The 25,687-nt window shown below is 45.5% G+C and overlaps 1 protein-coding gene across 1 annotated transcript in view; it reads left to right on the top strand.

Moving 5' to 3' along the window:
• The first annotated feature begins 21,842 nt into the window (after nucleotides 1-21,842).
• GNAS (GNAS complex locus) overlaps nucleotides 21,843-25,687 on the top strand; it is a 134,168-nt gene continuing 130,323 nt past the window's right edge. The window contains exon 1 of the mRNA XM_062504777.1: nucleotides 21,843-22,086. Coding sequence (XP_062360761.1) covers nucleotides 21,843-22,086 — 244 coding nt within the window. The remainder of the gene's footprint in view (nucleotides 22,087-25,687) is intronic.

Genomic DNA, 25,687 nt, shown 5'->3' with positions numbered 1-25,687 from the left:
GCACTGAGTGCTCCAAAACTTTGTGTACAACATCATTACCCTGTTCACATTCTTTTTCCCAGCACTCAGAGCTGAGAGAGGAACAGCTTGCAGTGAGTGCTTTGGTTCTGCAGAACTTTCTGATTCACTTCATTTGATTCAGCAGCAGTCAGGGATGCTCAGTGTGAGTTTCTGTGCAAGCCACAGGGATCTTCCAGGCACTGGTTTGGCTGGGACACCCACGGGAAGTGACTGGTCCCAGTTGATGTCATGGCAGTGACAGGGCTGGGAACAGAGAGACCAAGTCCCTGTCCCAGGGCTGCAGCATCAGCCTTTGGAAGCATTTCCTGGCTCCAGCAGTGTCAGTGGTGAGAAATCTCCTCCAGCACCCCCTTGTGCTTTGCAGATCAAGTCAAGCTGAGCTGTGAGGGATTGTCCCTTTCCCTGTTGCAGGGATCTCTGGAGAACTGGTGTTGGTTTTAGCTGGAGTTCCAACACTGAGGAACACCAAGAGTCTTTTTGATTGAAGACTTCTTGGAAGGCAGAATGCAGAAGGGAGAAGGAACATGTTTCATTCTGATTGTGTGGCCCTATTTGACAGATAAAATGTAACTTAAAAAAAAACCAAAAACACAACCCCAGATTACTTCCTGTATTTGTTTCTCCCTTGCTGTTCTGGCTCTCTGTTCCACTTGAGTTTTAAGAAATCTGTATCCAAATGAGTTCTGCCTTTGTTTATTCTTAATAATTGGTATAAAGCACTACCTGGTACCAAAAACTGCTGTGGGAAATGTGTTGATGAAGTTAACTTTATTACAGATTCAGCATTGAAACAAATAGCAATATGTTCTAATTTCAGTGCTCTGAGATCATCTTCAATCTCCATTTTGTAGAAGCATTCTTCAAATTAATCAATTCCAGTTTTGAAATATAGTGGTTTGCCAGACTTTTACATAAAAAGTAGCCTGTGGCTTTGTGGCACAAAGCTCAATTCTGATGTTATTCACTGAATGATAACAGAGCAGTTTGATTTTGATGCCTGATTATCATATTCCTCAATTTTTCTGTGTCTCAAGGCATAATTCTGCTGGATTTAATTTGGAAGGCACTTAATGGAAGCCATTTTTTAAAACTGAGTACCTCATTTTAAAGAAATCCATTAAGAAAAACCTGAAAAGCAAATGAGATGTTTGGGAAATCAAAACTTGAAATCCAGCTGAAGTTTGCTAAATAACAGTAAAATAAATTAATTCAACACCTAATAATGAAAAAGTCTGATGCTTCCTCTGTATCAGAGACACAAAATAAAAATCAAGGCTCTTTCTTCCCAATTTCTTGCTATTCTTCATGTGCATTATTATTATTTCCTTTTGTTTTGGTAAAAGGTCTATTCTCCAGAGCTCAAGCTTTGGACCTACACAAGACAGTGATTTGTGAGCTGTGTTTGCCAAATAAATTATTCTCTTTCCTCTGTGTTTCACAGAGCTTGCATGGGGTCATTCCTATTAAGCTCATAATGTTTCTTAACCCCTAATGAGTAGAATTTTTCTTCCTTTAGCTTACTCACCTGTTTCTGGGTGCTGGGCAATTTTAACTCCTGTTTTTTCCCTGAACTATCCTGGTGTGAGAGCTGGAAGCAATCTTCAAAATGGGAGATCCCAAAACTGCCTTACAAATAGCAAATACATAGAAATTAATACGTGGGGTCATTACCAAAATAAGAAAAAAGCCCATGTTGAGCAGCAGAGCTGGAATTTGTCCCTGCAGCTGCCACCACTGCCAGTTCCTGGGGTGATTGGTCCCAGAAGCCACCCTGACCCTGTGTCCCAGCATCACTGACACCTAAAGCTCCCCTGGCCCTTCTGTGTGACAGAGCAGCAGATATTTACAGGAAACACTTCCAGACACCAGAGCTTTGACCTCTGAGTTTAAGTCTGCACTTGAAGTGTGTTCTGGCACCACTTAAGCAACTTTAAACACAAACACTCCCACGCTGGGCAGGGAGCACCTGCAGAGCTTTGCAAACCTGCTGGTCCTGGGTGCTCCTTGCTGTGGGGAGCTCTGACCAACCCTTCAAAGGTACTGAAGGTCACCTCGGTGTCAAAGTGAAGACCTGAACTCGGGGATCCCCAAACTCCAGGTTCCCAGATGTCGTCCTGCCCCTCCTCAGCTGCCTCCTGAGCAAGCACAGGAGCCAGAGCAGGGTCACAGAGCTGGGGAGGTGCCTCTTTGTGTTGTTTTGTAGGTCTCAGAGCTTAAATTTCTGCAGCTGAGAGCCCAGCACTTTTAAGAGGAGGTTGGCAACCACGAGGCAGCCTCTACAGGATTTCACTTCTACAAGAGGTCTCATTTTATTTTTGGGGCTGCGCTGCTGTTACCAGGATGAGCCAGTGGAATGTGACACAGGCTGCAGGTGAGGTAAGAATGTCTCTGTCGTGGTCCAGACAATCCCTGCTCTTTGTCTTGTGACAGCAACATCCTCTGGGCAGCAATTTGCTGTGAAGTGTGTGGCAGACTTGGGAGGATAAGGCTGATCTGTTGGTTTTCTTTTTAAAGTGAAGTTGGTGTTCAGTCAGGGAAAATCCTGTCTGTGATGTGTTAAACTTACAAACCTTACTGCAGGAAAGGTCTTTTCTGCTTTTGTTATGTTTTGCCTGGAGGAAATTTAGCTAACAGTGCGTTTTATCCCATTTTGGCACTGCCAAGTGCTGTCTGAACTGGGAAAAGGCCACAGACATGTCATCAGAGTTTTACCTGGTGCTCTAGAAAGATGAATTTGGGCAAAAAAAATATTTAGTAATTAAGTTTTGCTGGGCAGTTCTTATCCTGGGAAGGTGCAGTAGATATTTGGGATCCCTTTGGGTGTGTTGGACTTTACCTGTAGCCTCTGGTTTGGAGCTGAGTGTGGAGCTGTGTGTGGAGAGACCAACACCCCCTGCTCTCCCTGGGACCAGTGTGAGAGGGAGGCACAGAAACCCCATCCTGCTTGTAACGTGGACAAACTTTGGGACAAAGTAGTTTTTTAGAAAATGGTCTTTGGGATGTCAAGACAAGCACCTGTGTTCCAAGGTTGCTCCAGGTGAGTCAGGACATGCTTTATTTTTTAGTTACCTGTGCACAAAGCTGCTAACCACATTTGCTACAGCTGGAAAAGCACCCATAGAGGCAAAGGGCCCGTTTGTGTTACACTGCACTGACCCTGAAGCTGCACAAAGGCACACTAGGCAATTAAATTGATTTTCCTCCATTTGCATGTGTAAGAGTTGGAATTAGTACATCTCCCTTCTCCGTCCCCATTGTGGTTTGTGTCTTGGAAATTTTGTTGCCTTGGTACGTGATGTCTTCTGGGCTCTGGATGGGAGAGCAATGGTTTTCCAAAACTGCTGTGCAGGGATTTTTATTTTTCCCTTTCAAGTTTTCTTTCAAACACTTCTCTTACACAAAACCCACAGAGAGAGTTCCAGGCAGCATCCACCCATATGAAACCAGACATTTTTTTCCATAATCTTTTTATAGATTTGATAATATTTAACTCGGCATGTATTAAAAATGTATGGAGTACATAAAATTCATTATAAATGTCACCAAATGGGCCAATGGCTTTTTAATATCACTGCCACAAGACTGTATTTTAACCCATTTCCTGTCTGGATCCATTCCAGTGGCAATTCCAGGAGGGGAATATATTTAGTCTATATTTACTTAGTCTGTTTAACTTTCAGTTAGTGTCTTTGGCTGATCCCGTGGCCGTGCTATTTTGGGATGATTTATACAATATTTACATTAAATTCTGCTAATATTTCCTTGCCTCTTGAAGTCAGATTACACTATTTACATCTCAAAGGCCCAAGCTGGAGGAATAAGCAGCTGTTCCAGGCACCAGAGAGAATTTAGTGCAGAGGAGGTTGCCAGCAGTGAGACCATGAGTCTGAAATACTCGTGGAGGAATTATTTAGGATTGGACCAGTCCTCCATGAAGGAAGTCGGAATCGTGGAATGGTTTGGGTTGGAAAGGACTTTAAAGACTGTCTAATTCCAAACCTCCTGCCATGGGCAGGGACAGCTTCCACTATCCCAGGCTGCTCCCAGCCCTGTCCAACTTGGCCTTGGACACTTCCAGGGATGGGGCAGCCACAGCTGCTCTGGGAAAACAACTCCAGGTGTGAGGTGGTTCCCCTCATATTCCCCATATCTAATCAAATCTGCCCTTTTTCAACTTGAAGCCATTCCCTGTGTCCTATGACTACACACCCTTGTCCCAAGTCCCCCTCCAGCTCTCCTGGAACCCCTTTAGGCACTGGAAGGGGCTCTTGGATCTCTCTGGAGCCTTTTATTCTCCTGGCTGAACAACCCCAGCTCTATCTTCCCAGGAGAGGAGCTCCAGCCCTCTGAGCATCCTTGTGGCCTCCTCTGGACTTGCTCCAGCTGATCCACGTCTGTGGATCAGAGGGAATTCCCTTCATGTCTGCAGAGGTGGAGCAAAGCCCTCAGCTGAAGGGAATGAAGTGTCTCTCTCTGGTCTCTGTGTGGTGTGGCAGGAGAAGCAGGACAATGCCCAGAGCTGTGTAATTGAGCCTTTTACAGAGCTGAGAGAAACCTTCAAATCAGAGTTTGGATGCTGAGGTCATATCCCTTAATGCAAAAAAAAAAAAAAAACAAACTACAAAAATAAAGGTGGGGGGTGCAAATTTTGGATTTAAAGCAAAAATTAAAATTAAATATATTCAGCACCACTTAATTTAACTGCAGACATGCATCACAGTTGGAGGAGGAAACATTCCTCTCTGCATAAATGGAAAATTATCTTCAGGACTGACCTGTGCAGTAACAAAGCAGCAACTGGATGAGATCAAAGTGCACAGAGCCAGCTACCCTCAATCCCAACAATATTTGGCAGAACAAATGATTCTCCTGCATGGCAGGTACAATGTAATTTAGTGGTCCAGGGAAAAAATCCAAACTGTGAAAATATTTGATAGCTACTGTTATCTAGAGGGAGGAAGAAACCAAATTAGCTGGAATTTTGGTCTATAATTATTCCCAGGGGAATCTACAGATTTTTAAGTATAGGGGATGGTTCCAACAGACATTCTTAATGGTTTGAAACTCTGGAAGCAAATCTTGCTTTGAAAGCCAGTGAAACTGTAGGATTAATAAATATTTTTTTTTTCTTTTTACTCAATCTAGTTCTCATTTTCAAGTCCATGAATTATCTACAGTTCATGAAAAAAATGTTTCAAGTCTTATATCCTTGCTAATCCACTCTAACTATGCACCAAAGGACATTCATTTTACTTTTAAAAATGTCTCATTTGTAAAGTTACTCACTTCAATACTAAGAAAAACTTCATTAGTAGTAAGAAAAACCTGCCTGTGGATAAATAATCTGTCATCCTGAAGGATTTTGTTGGCCTTGGAACCGATAAAATGACACACAGAAAAAAGAATAAAGGGCAGAGCCAAAGCAAGAATTGAAGCAGAAATTCCTGTGATTCAGAATGATCACAAAATAAAGTCTTTCTGGCTTGGATACCACAAAGCAAAGCACAAGGCAGACAGATAAAACACCTCTGACTCCTCCAGTTCATTGTCATGAAATATCCTGAACCATTGGGGTGGAAGGAAAAAAACAAAAGAGTTCGAATGAATAATTTCTGTTTTCTAGGAACAAGGGGGTGAGATTGCTAAAGAACATTTTTAGCTCAGATGAGTAAATAAATCAGAGCAGGGTATGGGGTAATGGAACTTTTAACCACTGCAGGTGTGACGTGGTAACAGAGCATTAACCAAGTCTTTCCTAAAAGCTTTTGCTGACTCAGCCACTGATAATCCCAGTCTGGGATAGTTGGGCTGATTTATGGGCACTAAAAGGATGATGTGAGTGGAATCACCTAAACTGCACCCATTCTGTAACCCCCCTGAATTACCACGGTGTGTTTACACTTACCCATCACTCAGGGCACCAAACTGTTGCCAGATTACTTTGTCAGAAGTTAAATTTTCCCTAGAAGGCCACAGAGATGATGTCCAGTGTGAAAATGAACAGCAGTCCCCGAGTGTGACACGGGGCAGACACACACACCCCACTGAGACCAACCCTCTGCCAGGGCAGCAGTGCCCATTTAGGACACCTGACACCCCCTTTTTAGTCCACACAAGATTCACGTCCCTAAAAACTATTAAGTGTTACTATATTTAATTTTTTTTAGATTTTTTTTTCACTCTGATCAGGTGCACGTTGTGACAGGTAGGTTGGCTTTGAGGCTTTTATTGCCTGTTCAGAAACAGATCACTGGGCAGTGATCATAATGAGAACTTCATTTAATATCCTGCTTCCCTCTTCACTCCTGGACTGAAGGGGAAGGGATGACACCTGCCACTGATGAATGATTATTCAGGCTGAGAACCAGAGCAGGGGGAGCAGGTGAGGGATCCATCCCTGGCATCTCACCCTTGATGCTGCCTTTGGCTCCCATCTTTTCTGCTGCTTTAGTTCCACTTAATTCTTCAGCATTGTGGTGCAAATGTGTGAGTTTGAACATCTCTGAGCCTATCAGAAAAGAAAAATTAATAGACAATGATCATTTTGGGCACAGATAACAGAAGCTTCTTTCCCAGTGGCAAATATTTCACCTGTGCTTTCCTCTATGCCCGGCTCCTTCTCTTCATGCTCAGCCTCAAAGAGGGGTGACCACCAGTTCAAATCACTAAAACGATCTAAAAATCAATGGAGCCCAGAGTTTTGTGGATTATTTAGAAAGACAAAATCTGAGGGAACTGTGCCTGTAAATGCTGTGTGTGCTGGTCTAGTGCATGTTTAGATTTTTAGCACCAGTTAACCATAGCATAATGGAACACGAGTTCATGGTTTTAGTCCCTTTATTAGTGTTTTTAATGTGATGTTCATATAGTTGAAGGCAGTTATTGAGCTCTAAGTAGGAACATCTGGAAGAAAATAATTTTCCATGTACCTTGAAGTGTGCTGGGCAGCAGCAGTGTTTGGGAGGGACAGAGTGGAAAATTGTACATGTCTGGCTAAAATACACTTCAGTCCCTTTGGGAGAGGGCAGGTCTGGGTGCAGCTCCTGGAGAGCAGAGAGTTTCATTTCTGCAGTTTCCACCTCCCCACATCATCTTTTCTGCTGAAAATGGCTCCTTGGCTTTTCCCTGCCCCAAGCTGTGGGGCTGCCACTGGCTCCTTTTGCTGACATTTTTCTGCACAGAGGCAGAAAGTGATGCTGCTGCTTCACCTGCATCTTGGAGATGCTGCTCTTCTTCCAGTGGGTTTTTGGTTTGCTTCAAATTCTCACATTTCTTCCGTCTTATTTCGATTCGTTTCATCCAACTGGTTGAAAACAAGGTTGAGGCAATGACTGCTCTAAATTAGGTGTGCACTTTATCTGAACTCGGTGTCTTGCAAACACAAAACCTGTAACTTTAGTGATATAGAAATCACCAGAAAACGCAGATTTGATTTAGAAAGTACTTAAGAAATGAGAAATGTTAATTTTATTTTTTCAGTCTAAATTTTTTTCCCAGTAGTCACATACTTTGTTTTTATTCTATTGTATTTTTTTAATTTCCTGTCAGAGCAGCCCTAATGAATAAATCCAGATTGCAAATAGGGAAATATTTTTCCTTAAGAGGTAAGGTGAAACCAAAGCCAAGGAGACACTGGCTGTAGGCCTGGTGTTAAAGACACCAGCCATTTGTTTGTTATGGGCATTCACACTCGCAACTTTCTTTTCCATCTGACTGTTGCATTCTCTCTCCTAAGGCTGGGTATCCCACCAACATTCTTCTTCCTGAATCATCCTTCACAAGAAATTTCACGGCACTTCACCACATTTCCCATCTGTCTGAAATCCTTCCATGACAGCAAAATAGCATTCCCTTTGTCTTCAGCAAACTTAGCAGTGGGCAAGCCCACAAACCTAACCCAAGGACCTTTGTATGAATACCAGAAGGGATGAGGATGGTTCTTGACGTGTATTTTGTTGGATATCACTTTGATATGTGAGATGTAAAGGCTGTGAGAGCAAGAGACTTTAATCTCTTTGGCCAGCAGGAACTGAGCACATGCCTTTAAAAATTGCCCCCCTCCTAGACCACATGTAAGCTTGCAAGTCAGGAAATAATAGAGAGACAATTATTCATCCGAGTATTAATACTTCTTCTGATATTATTGTTTTTATTTTTGTGGAGCACAGCTTACTTTGGACCTGGCCAGCATTTGGAAGCTCTCCATCCCCAGATCTGATATCCAAAACAGGAAGCGGATTTGACAGGCACATGCAACACTATAGGAAAACACAAAGCACCACCGTAAAGGGCTGGCTCTGGCCCAGCTTTGTATGTGATGTTGAAACATTTGGTGTTCTGCTTATGGTTTCTGCCAGGAAACATCTGTGAGATTCTGCTGCAGATAACACGGAATGTTTGATCAATCCTTGTTCACCTAGAGAGGCTCTGGGAAAGGCTTCACTGCAGAATCAAAATGTGCCCCATGCTGGGATAGCCTGGGTGACCTGAGGCTTGCAGGGCTCTTTGCATCCCCTTGCTGGAGGTCCTCTGACCATTTCCTTCATCCATCTCCACTCCATTGGCTATCACAAATATCCAAGCAGGATTTTTGTTTTAAAGAACCTTTTACACCCTGTTTATCCCGTGCAGATAAATTGATTAGTTAGCCTACTGACTGAAGCAGAAGCCACTGAAATTATTTCTGGCCAACTAGCAAGTACGTTCCAGATCTCTTTGATAGAGAAAACCAAATAAAAAAAATAGAAGGATGAGAGTTAGTGCAAAAGAAAAACCCCAAAACCACTCAGTGCGAACCCTGCTCACACCAAAGGGCTTTTTTTCTCCTGTTAAACACCACAGCCTGACACACAGCAGAGCTTGGTAGTGCTTGGTCCTCCTGTGACATTGTTCCAGCAACCTCCCAGTGATTAAAATAAGGCTCCTACCTTGAGGCAGGGTCAAAGAGCTCTGCTGCTCCTGGAGGGCTCAGCACCAGCCTGGGTATCAGCAGGAGTTCAGGTTGCCACAGTGGTGTAAATGAAACTGCAGCTCACAAAACTTTTTCTTTTTGCTTTTCCCCAACAAAATTCAGTAGATAAATGACAGTTTATCTTCCCTCTGAAAATCTGTGCTAATGGACACTTTTGGGTTGGTTTTCCTGCTTCCCTGGTGCTGAGTCACACAGGACTAAAAGAGCAGGGTGTATTTATTCCAAATGCCACCATGCTGCCTTTGAAGTTGAGAATTGACAATGTGGCAGCACAGAAATATCTCCAGTATTTCACTAATGTTCCCTTAAGCAGCAGGCCAAGGATTTCCAAAAGAAGATGATGTGGTGTGTCCCCTCCTGTAATAAGAAAACAAATCTGTTTGGTGTGATGCTCTCACCATACTGATTTGACACCTTGTCTATAATTATTCCCACGTATGGCTGCAAACGCCCCTGGAGTAGGTGACTTATCTTGCCTTAAACATTGTCACTTAGCAACTGAGGTTGAAAACACAGAGATTGGTGCCCTGAAGAGCAGCTGCTGCTCCTGAACATGTGTAATATGTTCTCTTCTACTTTCCATGGCATCACTTGTCTTCCTCAAATACTTGAAACAGCAACCAGTGAAAGCTGAACAACTTTCAGTGTGAAAACAAAGGCACGTTCTTGGCAGCAGAAACTTCTGCTTCAGGAGCCAGGTATGGTCCTTGCAATACTCTGTTCCAGATAGGCTGGAAGGTCTGTGACATGAACCCTTCCCATCTCTATTCCATGTGCTGTTTTGTGTTACCCAAAAGCCAGTTCCCATTCCAGCACCAAAGCAAAGCATGGCTGAGGGGTTTGCAAGAGCACACATGGAGCTTCCCAGCCAAGCTGGGTACCTGTGTTCACTGATCAGATCCTCATGTTTGCACAATTAACATTTAGTAAAACTGTCCTAAGGACACTTTGGTAACAGGTTACAGCCCTAGTTTAGCACAATGTTTCACTGTGCTGCTAAAGAGAAGCTCAGAGCACCTCATCTGGAGGAGCTTGTGTTGTTTCCTTACTGTGCCCATTCTCTGTCACTTTTTGGAGAGATTCTTGTTTATCTTACGCCTCTCAATCATAGGTTGCCTTAGCAACAGTCAGACTGTGAATGCATAGAGGAGCTGCAACTAAACATATTTGCACCTTATTTTTCCTACAGAACTTGCAGAGGTGCACAAGCAACACCTCTGTTGGTATTGAGAGAGATTTAGGACATTACAAACTACTCGAGTTAAAAAGGCAGTACGGACTGGAGAGGATGTCTGTCCCAGTGGCCATAGCTTTTATAGGTGTGAATCAGGGAGTTCAGGTTGCAAAGGCTTTGGGGGCTTTGTGTGGGCATTGCACAGCACACTGTGAGGTCTGAGCACTACCAGAAAATGGAGGTGAAGTCCAGTTGCTGCACTTTTCTTAAGTATCAGCAAATGGCTCCTTTCCCTAACAGTTAATTAAGACAGCATAGGAAGAAGAAAGTTTCACTTGGCTATAAAGATCCCTCCCTTCTGGATTCCACGCCCCGCGGTGAAGTGCCGTGGACAAACCAAATGACAAGTGTTCCCAACACCACTGTTCTCCTCCAGCACCGGCCTCACTGCTCCAGGTTCTCTTTAAAAACCAAATTCTTGGGCTGTGATAAACTAGCAGGGCTGGAACAAGCTCCAAGGATTTAATAAAGAGAGTTTTACTTTTTATGTGGCCTGCCCTCAGAGGCTGACAGTGAACACGCCAAACTGCGGGGATTTCATGAGTGCCTTTGCCAAGTAATTCTGGTTTGTCCCTCACATCATTCCTCACATGTTTCAGGTTGAGGGAGAGTGCAGTACAGCACCAGAATGAAAACATAGTTTTACTTTTCTCTGAGAGGCTGGGTCACCTGAGCAGGGAATGAGAAAACGTGGAATTCCTCTCTTTGTGCCAAGAAGCGTGCTGGGCAGTCACTGTGGTTTGAAGCCAAAGCTGATGAGAACTGATTGTGTGATTGGAGGGAAGAATTCCTCTGGGGAGGTATTTAGCCCTGCAAAGAAATTTGGGACAAGCAGGATGTTCCTGCAAGCAGGAAGGAATGGGGAACTACGCAAGGCACGAACGCCGCTGGTCACGAGCCTTCAAACAGGGAGGTGAGAGAGGAAACAAAGTGCATTGTATGGGATGCTGGAGCTCTGAAATAGGAGCTGGCTTTAACTGGGAATGATGGTGGAATTAAAAGACATCCCACATTTTTTTTAGCAGTACTGGTGAAATTGGGAGCGAGGTTTTTTTTAATTCAAAGCCATCTCTCCATCATTCCACGAGCTCTGCTGTGCCACTGTGAGACAACCTTGAGCGTGAACTTGACTTCTCTACTGCTTAGTTTTGATTGTGACTGTAGCATTTTATCTCTTTATGAAAATTGGTGTAATCAGAGTGTCCTAGACCCTTTCCCTGCAGTTTGAAGACGAACTGGGAATGTGGATTGTTGGTGCATTTTGAAGGGGAAATGCTCTGATAATAAGAGGTGAAAGGTTTGGAGGTAGCAAGACGATATGAATGCAAATAAAATCTATTAACAAGAAACTTCGGGCAAATTTTGACTTTTAGATAATGAGAGAGGTAATGGTTTGTTTTTAAAGTACATAGAAACACATTTTCCTGATTTCTCTTCTGTCCCAAATGTATTATTGAAACCTGTTATTGAAATCAAAGTGGTTGTTGAGAAACCAATAAGAGTAGAATTGAGTTAATAACCTTTGATGAACAAAATCTCTATTTTAAGTTAATCAACAGCACCTGGAAAAACCCTGAAATACTGATTTTGTTTCTTCAGACACAAAACTGATCAAGTGCCTGTTAAAAATAAAATAAAAGTAGTAGCATGTTTTTTAAGTCAACAATTTTTAATTGCAAATTTATTCCCTCAAGGTGTGGGGCTGTAAAATTTAGATTGTTAATGGGATGGAGAAGCACAGATTTCAGCTACCTCTTCATTGCAGTGGGTATTGCCAAGTTAATAATGCAGTTACAGGGTGCTGCTTTCCATGAGGTGTAAGTTGTGCCAAAAAAAGCAACACTCATAAATTAGGTCATATATTCATGTTGTCCAATTGTTCCATGTAACAAGTTTACTGAGTATTTTCTTTAAGGGTAAAGAATAACGAAGGGTATATTGTACAGATGATTCTTCAAAACAAGTTTCCAAAAATAATAAACACAGGAAAACAAGCTCATATCAGTTATTAAAAACTCAGCTAATAGAATTTAAAGTAAGTAAAGTAAATTTTTTCGTAATAGAAGAGTGGAAAAAATTATCCTTCTTTTCCAGGAGAGCTTTCCATGCTAAATTGTAGTCATGTACAAGAACTGTAAGGATGCTGCAGTTCCAGCAGGATAAATGAAGTTACATATGATAGACTACAATTTAAACCATGCATACTTTATGAGTAAGGAGAAACCATTTCTGAAAGCAGAAATCCAACTGCTGGTGAGGGTGAGGTGCAAGGAGTGTCCCTGTGCCAACAGCAATTGTTCTCATTGCTTCCAAAAGGGGGAACAAACTCACAGGCAGCTGTTCCTGCTTCCTTGTCCTTCAGTTCTCAGATGGAAAACACAAACTATGTCCATCGATTGCTTTGCAGGTACATTTACTGTATACATTTCCAATCATCAAACCAAAGGCTTGGATTTGCTTTCTGTCCAATAATCCTCATTTTCTCTGAAATGGGAACTATTGATCCCTTAGGTTTCACTTTAATCCAGACTCTTTATTGCTGTACAAGTACTTTGAAATGTGACTGTAGGACCATCCTTTCTAAATTAGAGATTCTCTGCTTGGTTTCTTTCCCAATAAAAATAATTAGTCAGAGCAGACGTGTTCTTCACATTGAAAACAAACAAAAACTGAACCTCATTTTTAAAACTAATGCTCAAAAGTCTGGTTCTTGAGTATGAGATGGAAGCACACAGTCTCCATGCAATGTATCCTTAAATGCTTAATAGGCCAAATGAAGACACTTTGAAGAGCATTCTAAGTAGCAGTCCAAGCATCACAGAGGCCTGCATGATCCACCTAAAAGAACTCAAATGATTTTTAGGAATGGTTACGGTGTTAAATATTCCAAATTTCCACCTATTCATCCTGTACCAACCCAACTCACAGGAAACCAGGCTGGAGACTGGGGACAGTAGAAATACAACAGCACAAGACAAGGTTTATATCCTTTGTAATGCTCAGGGCAGGATTAACTAGCAAGGCAGAACACAATTAAGTTAATTTAGTAATATTGGTAACGTTGCTTTACTCAACAAATCCTCTTTTTGTCATACTAATTATTTACTGAAGCCATTTGCTACTTAAACTGTGAAAGCTGAAATGCATCTGTGATTTTTTTCCTTTTAATCTTTGGCTAAGGATTTTGTAGTAGATAATCCTGCAGACAGTACATGGTGGGTCTGTGATTTTTGTTGCCAAATGTATCTGTGAATGAACTCCGTGGCTCTGAAAACAGAGAACCCTCTAGGATTATTTGCCAAAAGAGCAATTACAAGCTTTTTGGAGGCTGGTACTTGTGTGCAGTCTCCTTGTATGTTATTGTTATGTTTAAAGGGAATTAATCAGAGGGTGAAGCAGAGCTCCCATCCAGAGTTCAGTCAGAATGCTGGAATATGTTTGCACCCCTGAGCACATGAATGGAAATGTTCAGTTGAAGCAATGCAGGTGGTCAGACCATGCCCTGGATCACACCAATTCCCAGGGTTTCCCCAGCCCTGGCAGCTGCCTGCTGCTCCCACACAGGAATGGGAATTAGTCCAGGGACTGTGCCTTAATTACAGTCTGTCCAAAGGGAGGCTCTCTCTGTGGAGTGTCAGTGCTGCCTTTCTGAAACCCCCAGTGTGGGTGAGGCAGTCAAGGAGCGACACTCTGCAAGCTCCACACACTCATCTGCTTCCTTATTCCAGCTCCAGGTTATTGCTGCTCTCAGTGGTATTTAATTTGGTCCATGTGAAGGCTGAGTGATGGTCAATTTTGCATTCTGCACCTAAAATCTTGTTGGAAGGACTGCAGACTGGCTGGTGCTGGCTGTAGGAAGAACTATTTCATAATGGGAGCACAGATGTCCTCAGCAAAAATTAATAAAGCTCATCAAAGCTTCCTTTGCTGCCCAGCGAAAGACACTCCTTGAGATACAGATAAACACATTTTTAAATGGAAGAGAAACCAAAGTATCTTGTATCATGTAGGCAAAGGTGTCTTTTTTGGCACATGGAATGGTTTCTTACCATGAAAAGACTCCATTGCTTTCAGTGTCCCATTCTCTTGTATTTTTTTTTCAGTAGTAATAACAGCAAGGGGATTCATGAATGCTTTGCACTTCCAGGAGAGCTTTCTAAATGAGAGGGTTCAAGGTGATTTTCCCTTGACACAGCTGTTCTTTCACTTGAGCCTTTCCATTTGGTTCAGTGGAGGTTGCAGGTCTCCAGGTCAGCACACAAGGACCCTCCTGGGTGAAGGGCAGCTGTCTGTCTGTCCTAACAAACACAAGCCTTTTCCTTGGATACTCCAACCTGATGTGTTCTGGCTCTGTAGAGACAAAGAGTTAATCCTTACTCTACAGAAACCATTGGGAAGTTGAAAAATATGACAGTGAAGTAACAGCAAAATACAGCACAGGAGGAGGATGAGAAGGAACATTGTATTTGCCAAGGGTTTTTTTCTGTTGTTGTACCAGAAGAGGAAAGGTGATAAATTCCTGATCACTCCCTTTTGTGCCTGCACCTGAGCACTGCAGCATTAACAAAGAGGAAGAAAAGACAGACAGACCCCTGGACTGATGAGACACCAGATGCATGAGAGCATGGAGCAAAATAAGAGCTGAAACGGTGAGAAAGAAACGAAGCAGTGTCGTTCTTTTTTTTAACTTTTAATGAGTTAACACACTGGGGCCTCATTAGCAGCTTCCAGGCGGCTCTGAAGCTGGCCATCCCAAAGCAGCAGCTCTGCCTTTGTTCCTGGTGGACACTTGCAGGGATGTGGCACCGCAGGGCCAGGCACAGCCAGCCTGTGGCACTGGTGACATCTAGAGGACTCCATCTCTCGGCACTAGCCACAGCTTCAGGGAGAGGATGAGCTTCATGGGGCATCTCCTGCTGCCAGCTGAGCTCATCTCGCAGTGATGTGGCAGAGGAGAGCATTGAAAACAGCTCCGTGTGCACGTGGAACTGCCCTGAGGATGCTCCACTGCATTTTCAGATTTCATTAACTGAGGGTGTAAACTGCACTACTGCAAGCAAGGAATAGACCAAAACCTGCTACTTCACTGCTGTGACTGACTTACCAGGAGCCTGTGTCTGGGGAAGCTCTGACACTGTCCCCAGGCGGGGTCGAGTGACAGTGACACAGAGCAGCTGCTGTGCTCTGGGAGCATCTCCCCTGCTCCCCTCCCAGTCACTGATGGTATCTCGCAGTGCACAAATAACCAGAATTATGACTACAGCTGCAGCCGCAGTGCATCCATGCCTTTATTTCCTGCAGTCCTAATGACAGGCAGGTGTCAGGCAACACAAAAAATACACAGAGAAGGTGTAAGTGGGAGCTCCAACTGCTCTGCAGGGCTGCTGCTTCTCAGCTCTTGTGGGAATGTCACTGCAGTACCTTCCTGAGAGCCTGGGTTTGCTCAGCCTCCCTGGCCCTGGCAGCTCCGACTCAACCTTGGCTCTGGAGTGTGTTGGCACAGAGGCTCAGTGGCAGAGCTGCCAGGTTGCTCCAGGGCTTGCTGGCAGTGGGGACACCAGCCTTCCCCACATCCCCTGTCCTGTGCAGCCAGAGGTGCTTTCATGTTCTGTGTTATTTTTACCAAGAAAGTAGATCCCTTGTTTTTCTGACATTTTTTCCTTTAAAGCTGCATGAGAACAGTGAAGTCTAGCAGGCAAAGTCAGCCTGACCCAGTGCTTCAATGGCAAATATTAAACTGCAGTGCTCAGAGAAATGATGAAATCTCTACTGGTAGAATTTAACAACCTACTTACACTGGAGCCAACTAGGAGAGATTTATAAAGCTGTAAAATCAGCTAATTCTGGTTTAAATTATTTGAGAACCTGAACAGCACAAGCTGTCTTTAAAATCAAAGGGCAAATTTGACATTAAAAAGTGAGATTATGCATTGTGGCCAAAATTAAATGCAGTTGACCCAATCACATAACAAGTATTTTTGAGGAATAGCAGGGACAAGGATTTCTGGGATTGTTTCCACTTAAAGAGAAAATTGATGGTAGTCTCCATTTCTCTCAAGCCTCCAGTCCACACTATTCTAAAAGTCCTCTTCCACATGACATCCTCCCATGCCCACAATACCTCCCTGCTACTTGCTTGCCCTTTCTTTTGCTCACAAAGGGCTGCGGGGACCATCAGCGCCCAAATCAACTGGGCCCCACGTTTGCAGAGTGTTTCTCAGAAAATCCCTCGGGCTGCAGAGTCAGGCTTGGGACTTGCCACCCTTTAGGTTTTAGTCACTCAAAGCAGAAGTCTGTAACTGCTCCATCCCTGAGGCTGACAGAGCAGCCTTGTCACCCACTTCACTTCAGCCTCGTGTTAATTCCGTGAATAAGAGCGCTGACATGCGATCCAGGGCTTGCAGCGAGGAGCTTTTAACCAAAGCAGGATGCTGGCTGAACTCCAGCACATAGTGTTGTTCTCCGCTTATGACACTAAACACGCAGTTATGTTATCCAAATCGTACATCTGAGTAAGAGTTTGCTACTTCAACTGAAACGCTTCGCTCGGAGCTTACTTGCTTTTTCCAAAAGGCTGTGTGGTGTTTTCAGACACTGATTCAGAAATGAGTGTTCACGTCCCGCTGCTCTAATTAGTCAACACGGGCTGAGGAACGCGCTCGCAGTGAAGCAACACAGGCTGGCTTCAGCCTTCTCCTTCAGCAAGGCAACTCGTGCTCCTTCAGGATACGAGGACAGCCGCGGAACTGGAAGGACGATGGCTGGGATTTAATTGCCTGTGTCGCAGGGAACACGGTCATTGCCAGCTGAGCTTTCCGACGGCTCGCCCTTGCTGCCGGCCGGCGCTGTGTGCCCGTCCCTTATCGGCAGCCGCGGGGCGAGCGCGGCTGTTGCAGCATCGCCCGCTCCTGCCGCAGGCGCTATCTCAGTGCGCGAAAACACGCGGGCTTGTTTTTTCCTAGCCGGGCAGATAAGAGCCAACAGATGTCAGTGCAGCCTGAACAACACGGGGCCGTGCTCTCCGCTCAGGGCTCTGCTCCTGCAGAAACATCCCCGGTGGGAGTTCCGCCGTCGGGGATACCTGGGCGAGGGGGAGAGCGGCGCCGGGAGCGGTATCGGTGCGGCCGGGGAGGATGCGCAGGCTCGCGCAGCTAAAAATACCCGCCCAAGTATTTTTAAAAACAAGTTCGAGGGTCCTTATAAACACACAGGCTTTTGTTGACAGAACAAGACTGCTCATTTATGCCGTGTATTATCCTTGAAAACGTGCTCTGTTTGTGCAGGGAGTCCCATGACAGCCCCTTGCTGAGGGTGCCACAATGATCTCGACAACAAATGTGTCCCTTTATCTGCTGGAGAGGGACAGGGGGGAAGCAGGAAGTATCTGCAGGCTGTAGGAAAAACAGTTAAGAAATGGAAATAAGCTGCTTTATCAAAATATTTCTTTACTGTTTTCACAAGTGCAATCCCCGTGGATTTCTAGCCCAGCTCAGGGCACCTCTTCTGTGGCAAGTTAATGCCAGAGATGTGTGCGTAAAATCCGTGGAATTAGCTCAGCCATCTGGTTAAGTGATGTCTGAATGGAGGGAATTTGACAATGGGATATCATCTTTTTGCCATGAATATGTTTTCAGGTAGCAGCTCTAGGACAGAGAAGGCCTCTCCAGGGAAACTCGCACACGCTCTGTTACTGGGGAAAAAAAGTGTAAGTATTCTGATATTCCTGAAGACAAACTGGGGCATGAAGCCACAAACCAAGATAGTCAGGAGAAAACCAACCATTAAGATAGCCGAGGGGAAAGGTAGCAATTTTATTGTATTTGAGAGTGAGAAGTTTATACTTTGTAGCCTGGATGGTGGCAGTGGTTTGTTCTGTTCCTGGTCTTCTATCCCTCACTGCAGTGTCAGGACCAGAGACAAGACAAATGCTGGATCAGGGAATGAAAGATATTATGGAAATCTCACATCTGAACGAACTTAATCAGGATATTAATAAGTTGGATGCTTATCTACTCAGTTACACACCACACACAGTGAAGTACAGAGCTTTGCTCCTGGAGTCCAGGACCTCCCCCTGTGGCTGATGGGAACCCAGATGGACTGGAAGTGTCAGTCAGAACTGGCATTTAGACCAGAACTTTGTCCTCTCCCCAACTGCATCTACATGCTCCAGTCTCTCCAAAGAAAGACTTTGCCTTTTTTGTACTTGGAATGGTCTTGAATGTGCTAGATGGAGGTGGCTTTGCTCAGCCCATGCCCCGTGAGTCCAGGTGGAAGCTCAAAGCTGCTGTGCAGTAACAGCAACACAGTTTGTTGACCATGTCTTCAGTCACCTTGCCATGGATAAAAGCACCAATACCTCTTGTCATTTTATATCTGAAATACATTTCAAATGGAGGTAATTCTACCTATCGTGCCTTATCTGTGCATCATGATGTTTACTTTAGAGATGAGCCACCTTTTAGATTAAGAGATGTGATGAGGCCAGTGACTGTGGCTTTGTGGTTATAGGTATCAAGAGCTCTTGATTTTCAGACTTCTTCAGAAAGAAGACAAAAAGTATTGGCTTAGATTGATACTTAAGCAAGAATTTAGGAATCTATGATTGAAATTAGGTACTTAGTCACCATTTTTGACCTAAATTACAATGCAATAAACAGAGAAATGACAGCAAAATGAGAGTTAAGTGAAGGAAAGAACCAAAAGCATAGACCAGATAGAATCTGTTTCAGCTAAAATTAATGGAAAACTCTCACAGTCTGTAGTGGGTGCTCAGTCATGTAAACACAGAGCAAATCCCACAGATGTAGATTCCTCTCCCTATGCCCTAAAAGCCTTGTTATGTAATTGGGTGGCAGGATTTATTTTCAGGTGTGCTCAGCTCCGTTTGTTGCTCCAGCCAGATTGTGCACAGCCATCTCAGGACCCATTTCAAAGCTAAGCCTTTACTCAGATGTCTTTAACCACCGTGCCAGGCTACAGCCACCTACACTGGAAAAGCTGAGTGCAAACTGGGCCCAGAGAGAAGCTGCCTGTGGGAGGGCAGTGCCAGCTGCGAGGGTGACACATGCTGCTTTGCACCAAGAAATGAGGCTTGTACATATGGATCACTTACTCTAACAGCAGTGGGAGTCTGAGTTCAATTATTTTCCCTCCCAAGGTACAAATAAATGCAAATTTTACTCATCTACATTTCTGTTGCTCTCGTATTTCCTAGCATTGATCTGAGGTTTTTTTGCTTCAGTGTCCATGTCTCTTCTTTTAATGCTGCAGTCTCATAGTCTCACAGCCCCTTTTCTTCCTTAATTTTTTTTATATTCTCAGATGGCCCATTCTGTTTTTTAACCTCTTCATCTTTTCCCCCTTCATTGCAGATGGTAGAAGCAACAGAATAAGAATGTAGAGATCTGCAGCCCATTGCTCAGGAAAAGACAGCTCTCTATTCCCTTCCTCCCCCCTGAGAGTTGGGGAGAGGCAAATCTTGAAGGTAATTTCCTCTTCTATCCTTGAAACTGTGTGTGATTTCAAAAAGCTGTCAGTCTGTGTCATGCAGTCCTCACCCAGGTGAGACATGTGACTTTATACCCTTGCTGCCACTTTCTGCCACTAACTAAAACTGGTGTAAGCAGGGAAGTGATGAACTGTGCCTGCCATTGTTAACAGCTGGAATTCAAGCAACTACATCTGTGCTGTAACCACGGGCAGGGCCACAGAAGGATGTGAAATTTCTGATTTCCTGAAACAAGTAACTTGTAAATTTTATGAGTTATTCTAGGGGGTTGGAATAATAGGGTGAGGGAAAGCCTGTTTTCCACTTTGGAATCCTACTTCATTTTCAGATTTCTACCTCAGAGGATGGACATTACAGCCAAGGTAGGCTTGGTATGCTTTGCCAAACTTGTCACCTGCACTGGCAAAGTTTTCAGAGTAACCAAACCAAGACAGGCTGACCTTAAATTTGTCTTGCTATGAATTGCACCGGCAGGAAAATTTTGCTTGCCTACCCCCAGAACCAGGAGAACAAATTTATAGGCTGAATGTTCCTACTAGTTTGTCATTTTAGTTTTTGGGTTTGTTTGTTTTCTTCACAGTCCTCAAGAGAGTTCTCTTTCCTTTTGGTAGGTGGAACATAGACAGATCCCCACAAACCAGCCTGTTTCAAAGAACTGTGCTGTCTGTAAGTACAAGATTTGTCGTGTCTCAGTGTCTCTCCAAAAAGCTCGGGAAGAGAAAGAAAACTATTAATAATCTTCTAGGCTGACCTTTACATTTTCTTGTTATATTACATTCTCAGGGGTGTGTTCATCAGAAGAACAAACTTTGGGTCCCAGAGGAAAAGGCATTACAGCAGTGGAGGCAGAATGAGTCATGTGGGCATCTTGAGCCTGATGTGAGATGGATTTATTCCTGCAACAGGCAGCAACTGCTGCGGAATCCTGGGCTAACAGTGATGTGCAAAGTGAACTTCCCTGCCGTGTAGTGATTTCATTCTTACACTTACTAATTCCTGTACCAATTGCAGGAGATTTTGAAAGATAAATTTGTATCAAGAAGACACCTAACTTGTGAGCAAGCACCGAGAGGAGAAATGGAAATTTCAGTGAGAACCACACGGGCTGTTTGCAGAGGACAGGCAACAGCACAGAGAGCTGGTTGGAAAGCTTCAATTCCAGAGTGCAAGGATGTGTGGCCAGGCCCCAGAGAGCATTAGTCATTTCATAAATGAATGCTCAGAGCTGGCCGGAGATGAGTACAGAACAGAGCATGACAAGGCTGGCAGTGCTGTGCACAGCCCGTGCTGCCAGAGAAGGGGGTACCGCCACAATCAGCATCATCACCCCAGGCCAGGTAAATTGACAGAACTGAGGAGCTGAAGGTGAAGTTTGTTGTCAGAGGGCAGATGTGGTGCCACCAGAGGAAGTTCATCAGTAACTTCTCCACTGGATGATGGTACTGGTGGAAAATAACAAGAAGTCACTGACAAATCTGTGTGTGGGAGGAAGTGAATTAAAAACGGGGCATGAAAATGACACGGGTCTCGGTGTCCTTCTCTCCACTGGGCTCAGGCGTTGTGTCGAGATGCTCAGGTGCAGTGTCCAAACTGGACACGAGCTCTCCGTGGACCGGGGCTCTCCCTGGCACCGCAGCATCCTCACGACGGGATGTCGGCTCGGGTCCCGACCTGCCAAAAGCCGGGCTGAAACGTCAAAGCAGCGCTGGCTCCTGCGGTTTGGGGTGCGGGGAATGTCAAGCGCTGCCCCCCGTCTCTCCCCGAGGGGCAGGACGAGAGCCCGCAGAGAGCCCGCAGGTCCCCGCCGGGCCCGGGCGCCGCCGGGGGGGGGGCGGGCGGGGGGCGCGGGGGCCGCTCCCCCGCAGGGCCGGCGCTGCGGCGGGGCCGCTTTCCAGAGAATACGGTAAACATGTCCGCATCACGTGCGGCCGCTCCCGCCGGCCGCGGCGCGGGACCGGCCGGGAGGGCGGGACGGGACGGGACCCGCGCTCCGCCGGCCGAGCGGGGCCGCTTTAAGAGGCCGCCGGGCGCCGCCGCCGCCTCGCCCTGCCCGCCCCGGCGGAGAGCGATGCCCGCGGCGCCGTAGGGCGGGCGGCTCCGGCACCATGGGGCTGTGCTACAGCCTGCGCTCCCGCCTGGCCGCCGCGCACCCCTCCGCGCCCTACGGCACCCGCGGCGAGCCGGACACCCCCGCGCCGGCCGAGCACGGGGACCCGCAGGTGCGGCACCGGCTGCGGCAGGACCTGGTGGCCAAGGAGCGGGCGGACAAGAAGCGGAGCAAGAGCATCGACAAGACGCTGAAGGCGGAGAAGCGCGAGTACAAGCAGACGCACCGCCTGCTGCTGCTGGGTGAGCGGCGCGGTTCGGTTCGGTTCGGTTCGGCAGGTGCGGGGCCCGAGGCCGCTGCCGGTGCCCGAGCGGGCGGAGGAGGCGGCGGCCGCGGGGGCACCGGGGCGGGGCGGGCGCGCACGTGGCGGCGGCGCCGGGCGGGGGCTCCGGAGGCTCGGCGGGGCTGCGGCAGCGCGGGGGGAGCGGGGCCGGGATTTGCCGTGCCCGGCCGGGGGTACCGGGGCTGGGGAAGGGGGGATCCGCGCTCGGCTGTGTGCGGTGGGAGCCGGTGGCCGGCCCGAGGGAAGGAGCAGCCGCACCCCCGTGAAGGTGATGCTCGGCGCAGAACCGCGGCCGCCTGGTCCCCGCGCTGGTGCTCGCACGGAGCCACGCAGCGGGACCGCGGCAGCAGCAGCGCTGGCTGAGCGGGGGCGGCCCTCCCGTAGGGAAGGAAGCCCGAGTTTTCTGTGTGCGGGAGTGATTTGCCGTTGTCCGCTCCGCCTCCCCGAATGCACGGCGCGGGGATGTAGCTGCTCGGGCTGCGCGTTTCCATCCAGCGCTGCCCCTTCTTCCCTGCGTGGCAGCTCGTCCCTGCCCCGGGCTGCGCAGAGCTCACGGGCAGGGATGCTCCTGCACGGTGACAGCACAGGCACTGCCTTCCCGAGAGGTGCTCTATGGAGCTCTGTATGCTCTACACTTCAATTATGTGTGATGTCTGAGCTTCTGTAATACATGACCCCAACCCAAACAGGCTTAGAAAGTCACGTATTGGCCTTCAGGTAAGTCGAAGGAGGCTGGAAATGTTTCTACTCCTCCTCCTCCCAGTGCAGATGGAATACAGGTTACCCTGAAGAATAATATTTCCAAATACTTCACAAATAACTTAAGCGCTTCTCACCCTTGGAGCGTGCATGGTTCCACAGGGCATAAACAGCAAAATTTGGCCTTCATCCTATGGTGTGTGTTTGCAGCCTGTAATAGAGGAGCACAGTTTTAAGGAGCTTTAGAAAACAGTATTGGATCTACTTTTCTGCATCATGGTGGTAAAAGTTTCTATTCCAGAAGCAGAACTTTTGATGTGGTTGCAGCTATACTGATGCAAGTCTCTTCATAAGTGTGTCCCTCCTTCCCATGGGAAGGGGGTTGAGCAACACTTGTGGGAAGAGTAAAGCTCATGTTACTGTTGGTAAGGAATCTTACAACAGTAACAGCGCACCTCTACCCAAAGTGCATTCCTTTCAAGCATACCGTACCTGTAGGTGTGTTACCATTTGGTGTTTGGTTTTAATGTATTTCCAGTTTGTTCTGTAGTGAACAAATGCGTGAAGGAGGAGCCGTGAGAACTTTTCTTTCTTTGTAGATTAAATGTCAGAAAAAAAATCCAACAGTAGGGTTAGTTTTGATGTTAATCTGCAAGCCTTTAAGTCATAAAGGCTATCTGATACAGGCTTCTGTAGACAGTATTTCAGTTGCCTGGTTTTTAATAAGGAGCTGGGTTTTGCTGCAATGACATTGAACACTGAGTGGGTTAAACAACACATCTGAGTGGTTTAGAGTTGTCTATGGTGGAGCCAACAGAGCTTTCTTTGTCAAAGTACTGATTTATAAATCTGATGGATATGAGTCAGTGTTATGCTGGCAGTCGTTTATTATATTTCAGCCTGGACTTGAATAGCAGGAAGTCACTTTTTGGCCCTCCTCTAAATCTTGGGATGCCTAAGAGACCCATTTCCCTGCTCCTTGCCCAGGGACTATCAGTTTTCCAGTTAGCTTCCTTTCCTTGCTGCTTCTCCCATGCACCCACTTTCACTGTTGCTTTGAGAATTTTCTGTTTCTAAACTGGATTATGAAGTTTGGGGTATATTAGGTGATCCTTCATGTACATCAGCAAGTATTGCTGCCACAGCTGAGTGTGTCTCTGCTGAGATTGCTTAGGGATTGCACACACAAACTGGGGACAGGAGGGTGATGTTGAATGCAGGGGGCAGAAGCATCCAGCTGGGATTTAAAGCTGCAGCTGAGCCTTTCTCTAAGGAATGGAGTTAGGGTGGGGAAAAAGTGCAGAGCCAGGAATGTCTCCTTGCTTGGGCTGAAGCTCCATAGCAAAAGCTGCAGTAGATACTTGGAGTTTCCCACTTGTATTCCCGATTTTTAGGCTGAGGTGCTCCTGTCAGATTGCATGGCTGACACAGACAGTGAGGAACACCAGGGGTGCCAGCTCTTTCTTTGAGAGTAACAGATTTTAAACCAAAACTTCTCTGATGTTTCAGGTCTCTCCTGTCCCCAAGGCTAAATTGTTTGTAACATATGGCTGCAGTAGCTCATGCACTTCCAAGTGCTGGGAATGTGGAGTGTTCCTTCCTTTGGCTGGGCTGTACAGGACACAGGGAGTACCCAAAGCCACTGTGCCTGTGCTGTGTGGTTTGGTGTTATAGTGTGTGTGTCTCTTACGTGTCTGTTTCTCAGGGTTTCACTCAGGTCATGCTCTTCAGCACACTTGATACTTCTATTTCAACATTGCAGTTCCTTTTTTTTTGGAAGGACAAGTTCATATTTTTATCTGGCTGCTCAGGGGTGTGCAGTGTCGTTACTCAGTGGACAGCTTTATGCCATTAATTGATTCTGGTTTCTTTAAAAATTTTTCAGTCCTTTTTCATCACCACTGTTGTATAAAATAAAATCCAAAGCCCTGAAACTTCTCTTAATTTCAGTAAAGCAAAGATCTTGCATCTCCTCCATTTTGGAGGCAATAATCTGGCTTTGTACTTGCAGCAGATTAGTGGGAGGTTTTTTGCTTTGTTTTTGTGAAATGCTCTACCAGGTGTAATCTTACTAGATTTTGTTTAGTGAACTGTACAAGTCACAACTTCAAGATTACAGTCACTGTTATGTTGGCAGCATAGTGTGAGTTCAGGGATACTACTGGGAATAGTAGGTGATTTTTCATGGCATGGTTTTTTTGTTGTTGTTGTTGGAGAACAATCCTGGCTCTAAAACTGAAAGTCTGTGGTTATGGGAGAAAAGATTTTAAACTTTGTCTTAAAACAATTCTCTTACCTGTATGCTTTCTTACTAGTAACAGTAATGTGGGTTTTCCTCTATTTTTTCTTTTTCTTTCTTCTTTTTTTTTTTTTTTTTTTTTTTTTTCCTTTTAAAGGCTTGAAAGTATGAATCTGGCTTGCTATAAGAGAGTGAACTTGGGCTGGTCTCCTCTCAGTGCTTTGCCAATCTCTGTGTACTTGGCTTTTTCACTCTCTCAGGCTGAACTGTTATCTATGTAAAAAGTACTTCTAGCTTATTCCCATTTTGAAAAGGAACTGCAGATATTAATATATGAATAGAGATATATGCACTTGTCACCTTAAATATTCATATTAAACTACAGCTTATAAAATAACAGCCATTCCGAATCTTCCCTACGTCAGTGTTTAAGTAAAAATGGTTTTAAACAGAAATATCTATGGTGGTACAAATATGAATATAGAGTATGAAAATGGGAAGGCATTGTGGGGAAATATATTATACAGGAGAAGAACACACTTTAAAAAGCTGGGAAATGCCAGCGTAAAGACTGACCACAGTCACCCTGTCTGTGTGTGCTCGCTGCCTGGTGAGCCCCTGC

The sequence above is a fragment of the Cinclus cinclus genome, chromosome 18 (assembly GCF_963662255.1).
Source record: "Cinclus cinclus chromosome 18, bCinCin1.1, whole genome shotgun sequence".
Taxonomy (NCBI): domain Eukaryota; kingdom Metazoa; phylum Chordata; class Aves; order Passeriformes; family Cinclidae; genus Cinclus; species Cinclus cinclus.
Note: the sequence above shows the minus strand (reverse complement) of the source record. Positions and strands in the feature narration are given on the sequence as shown.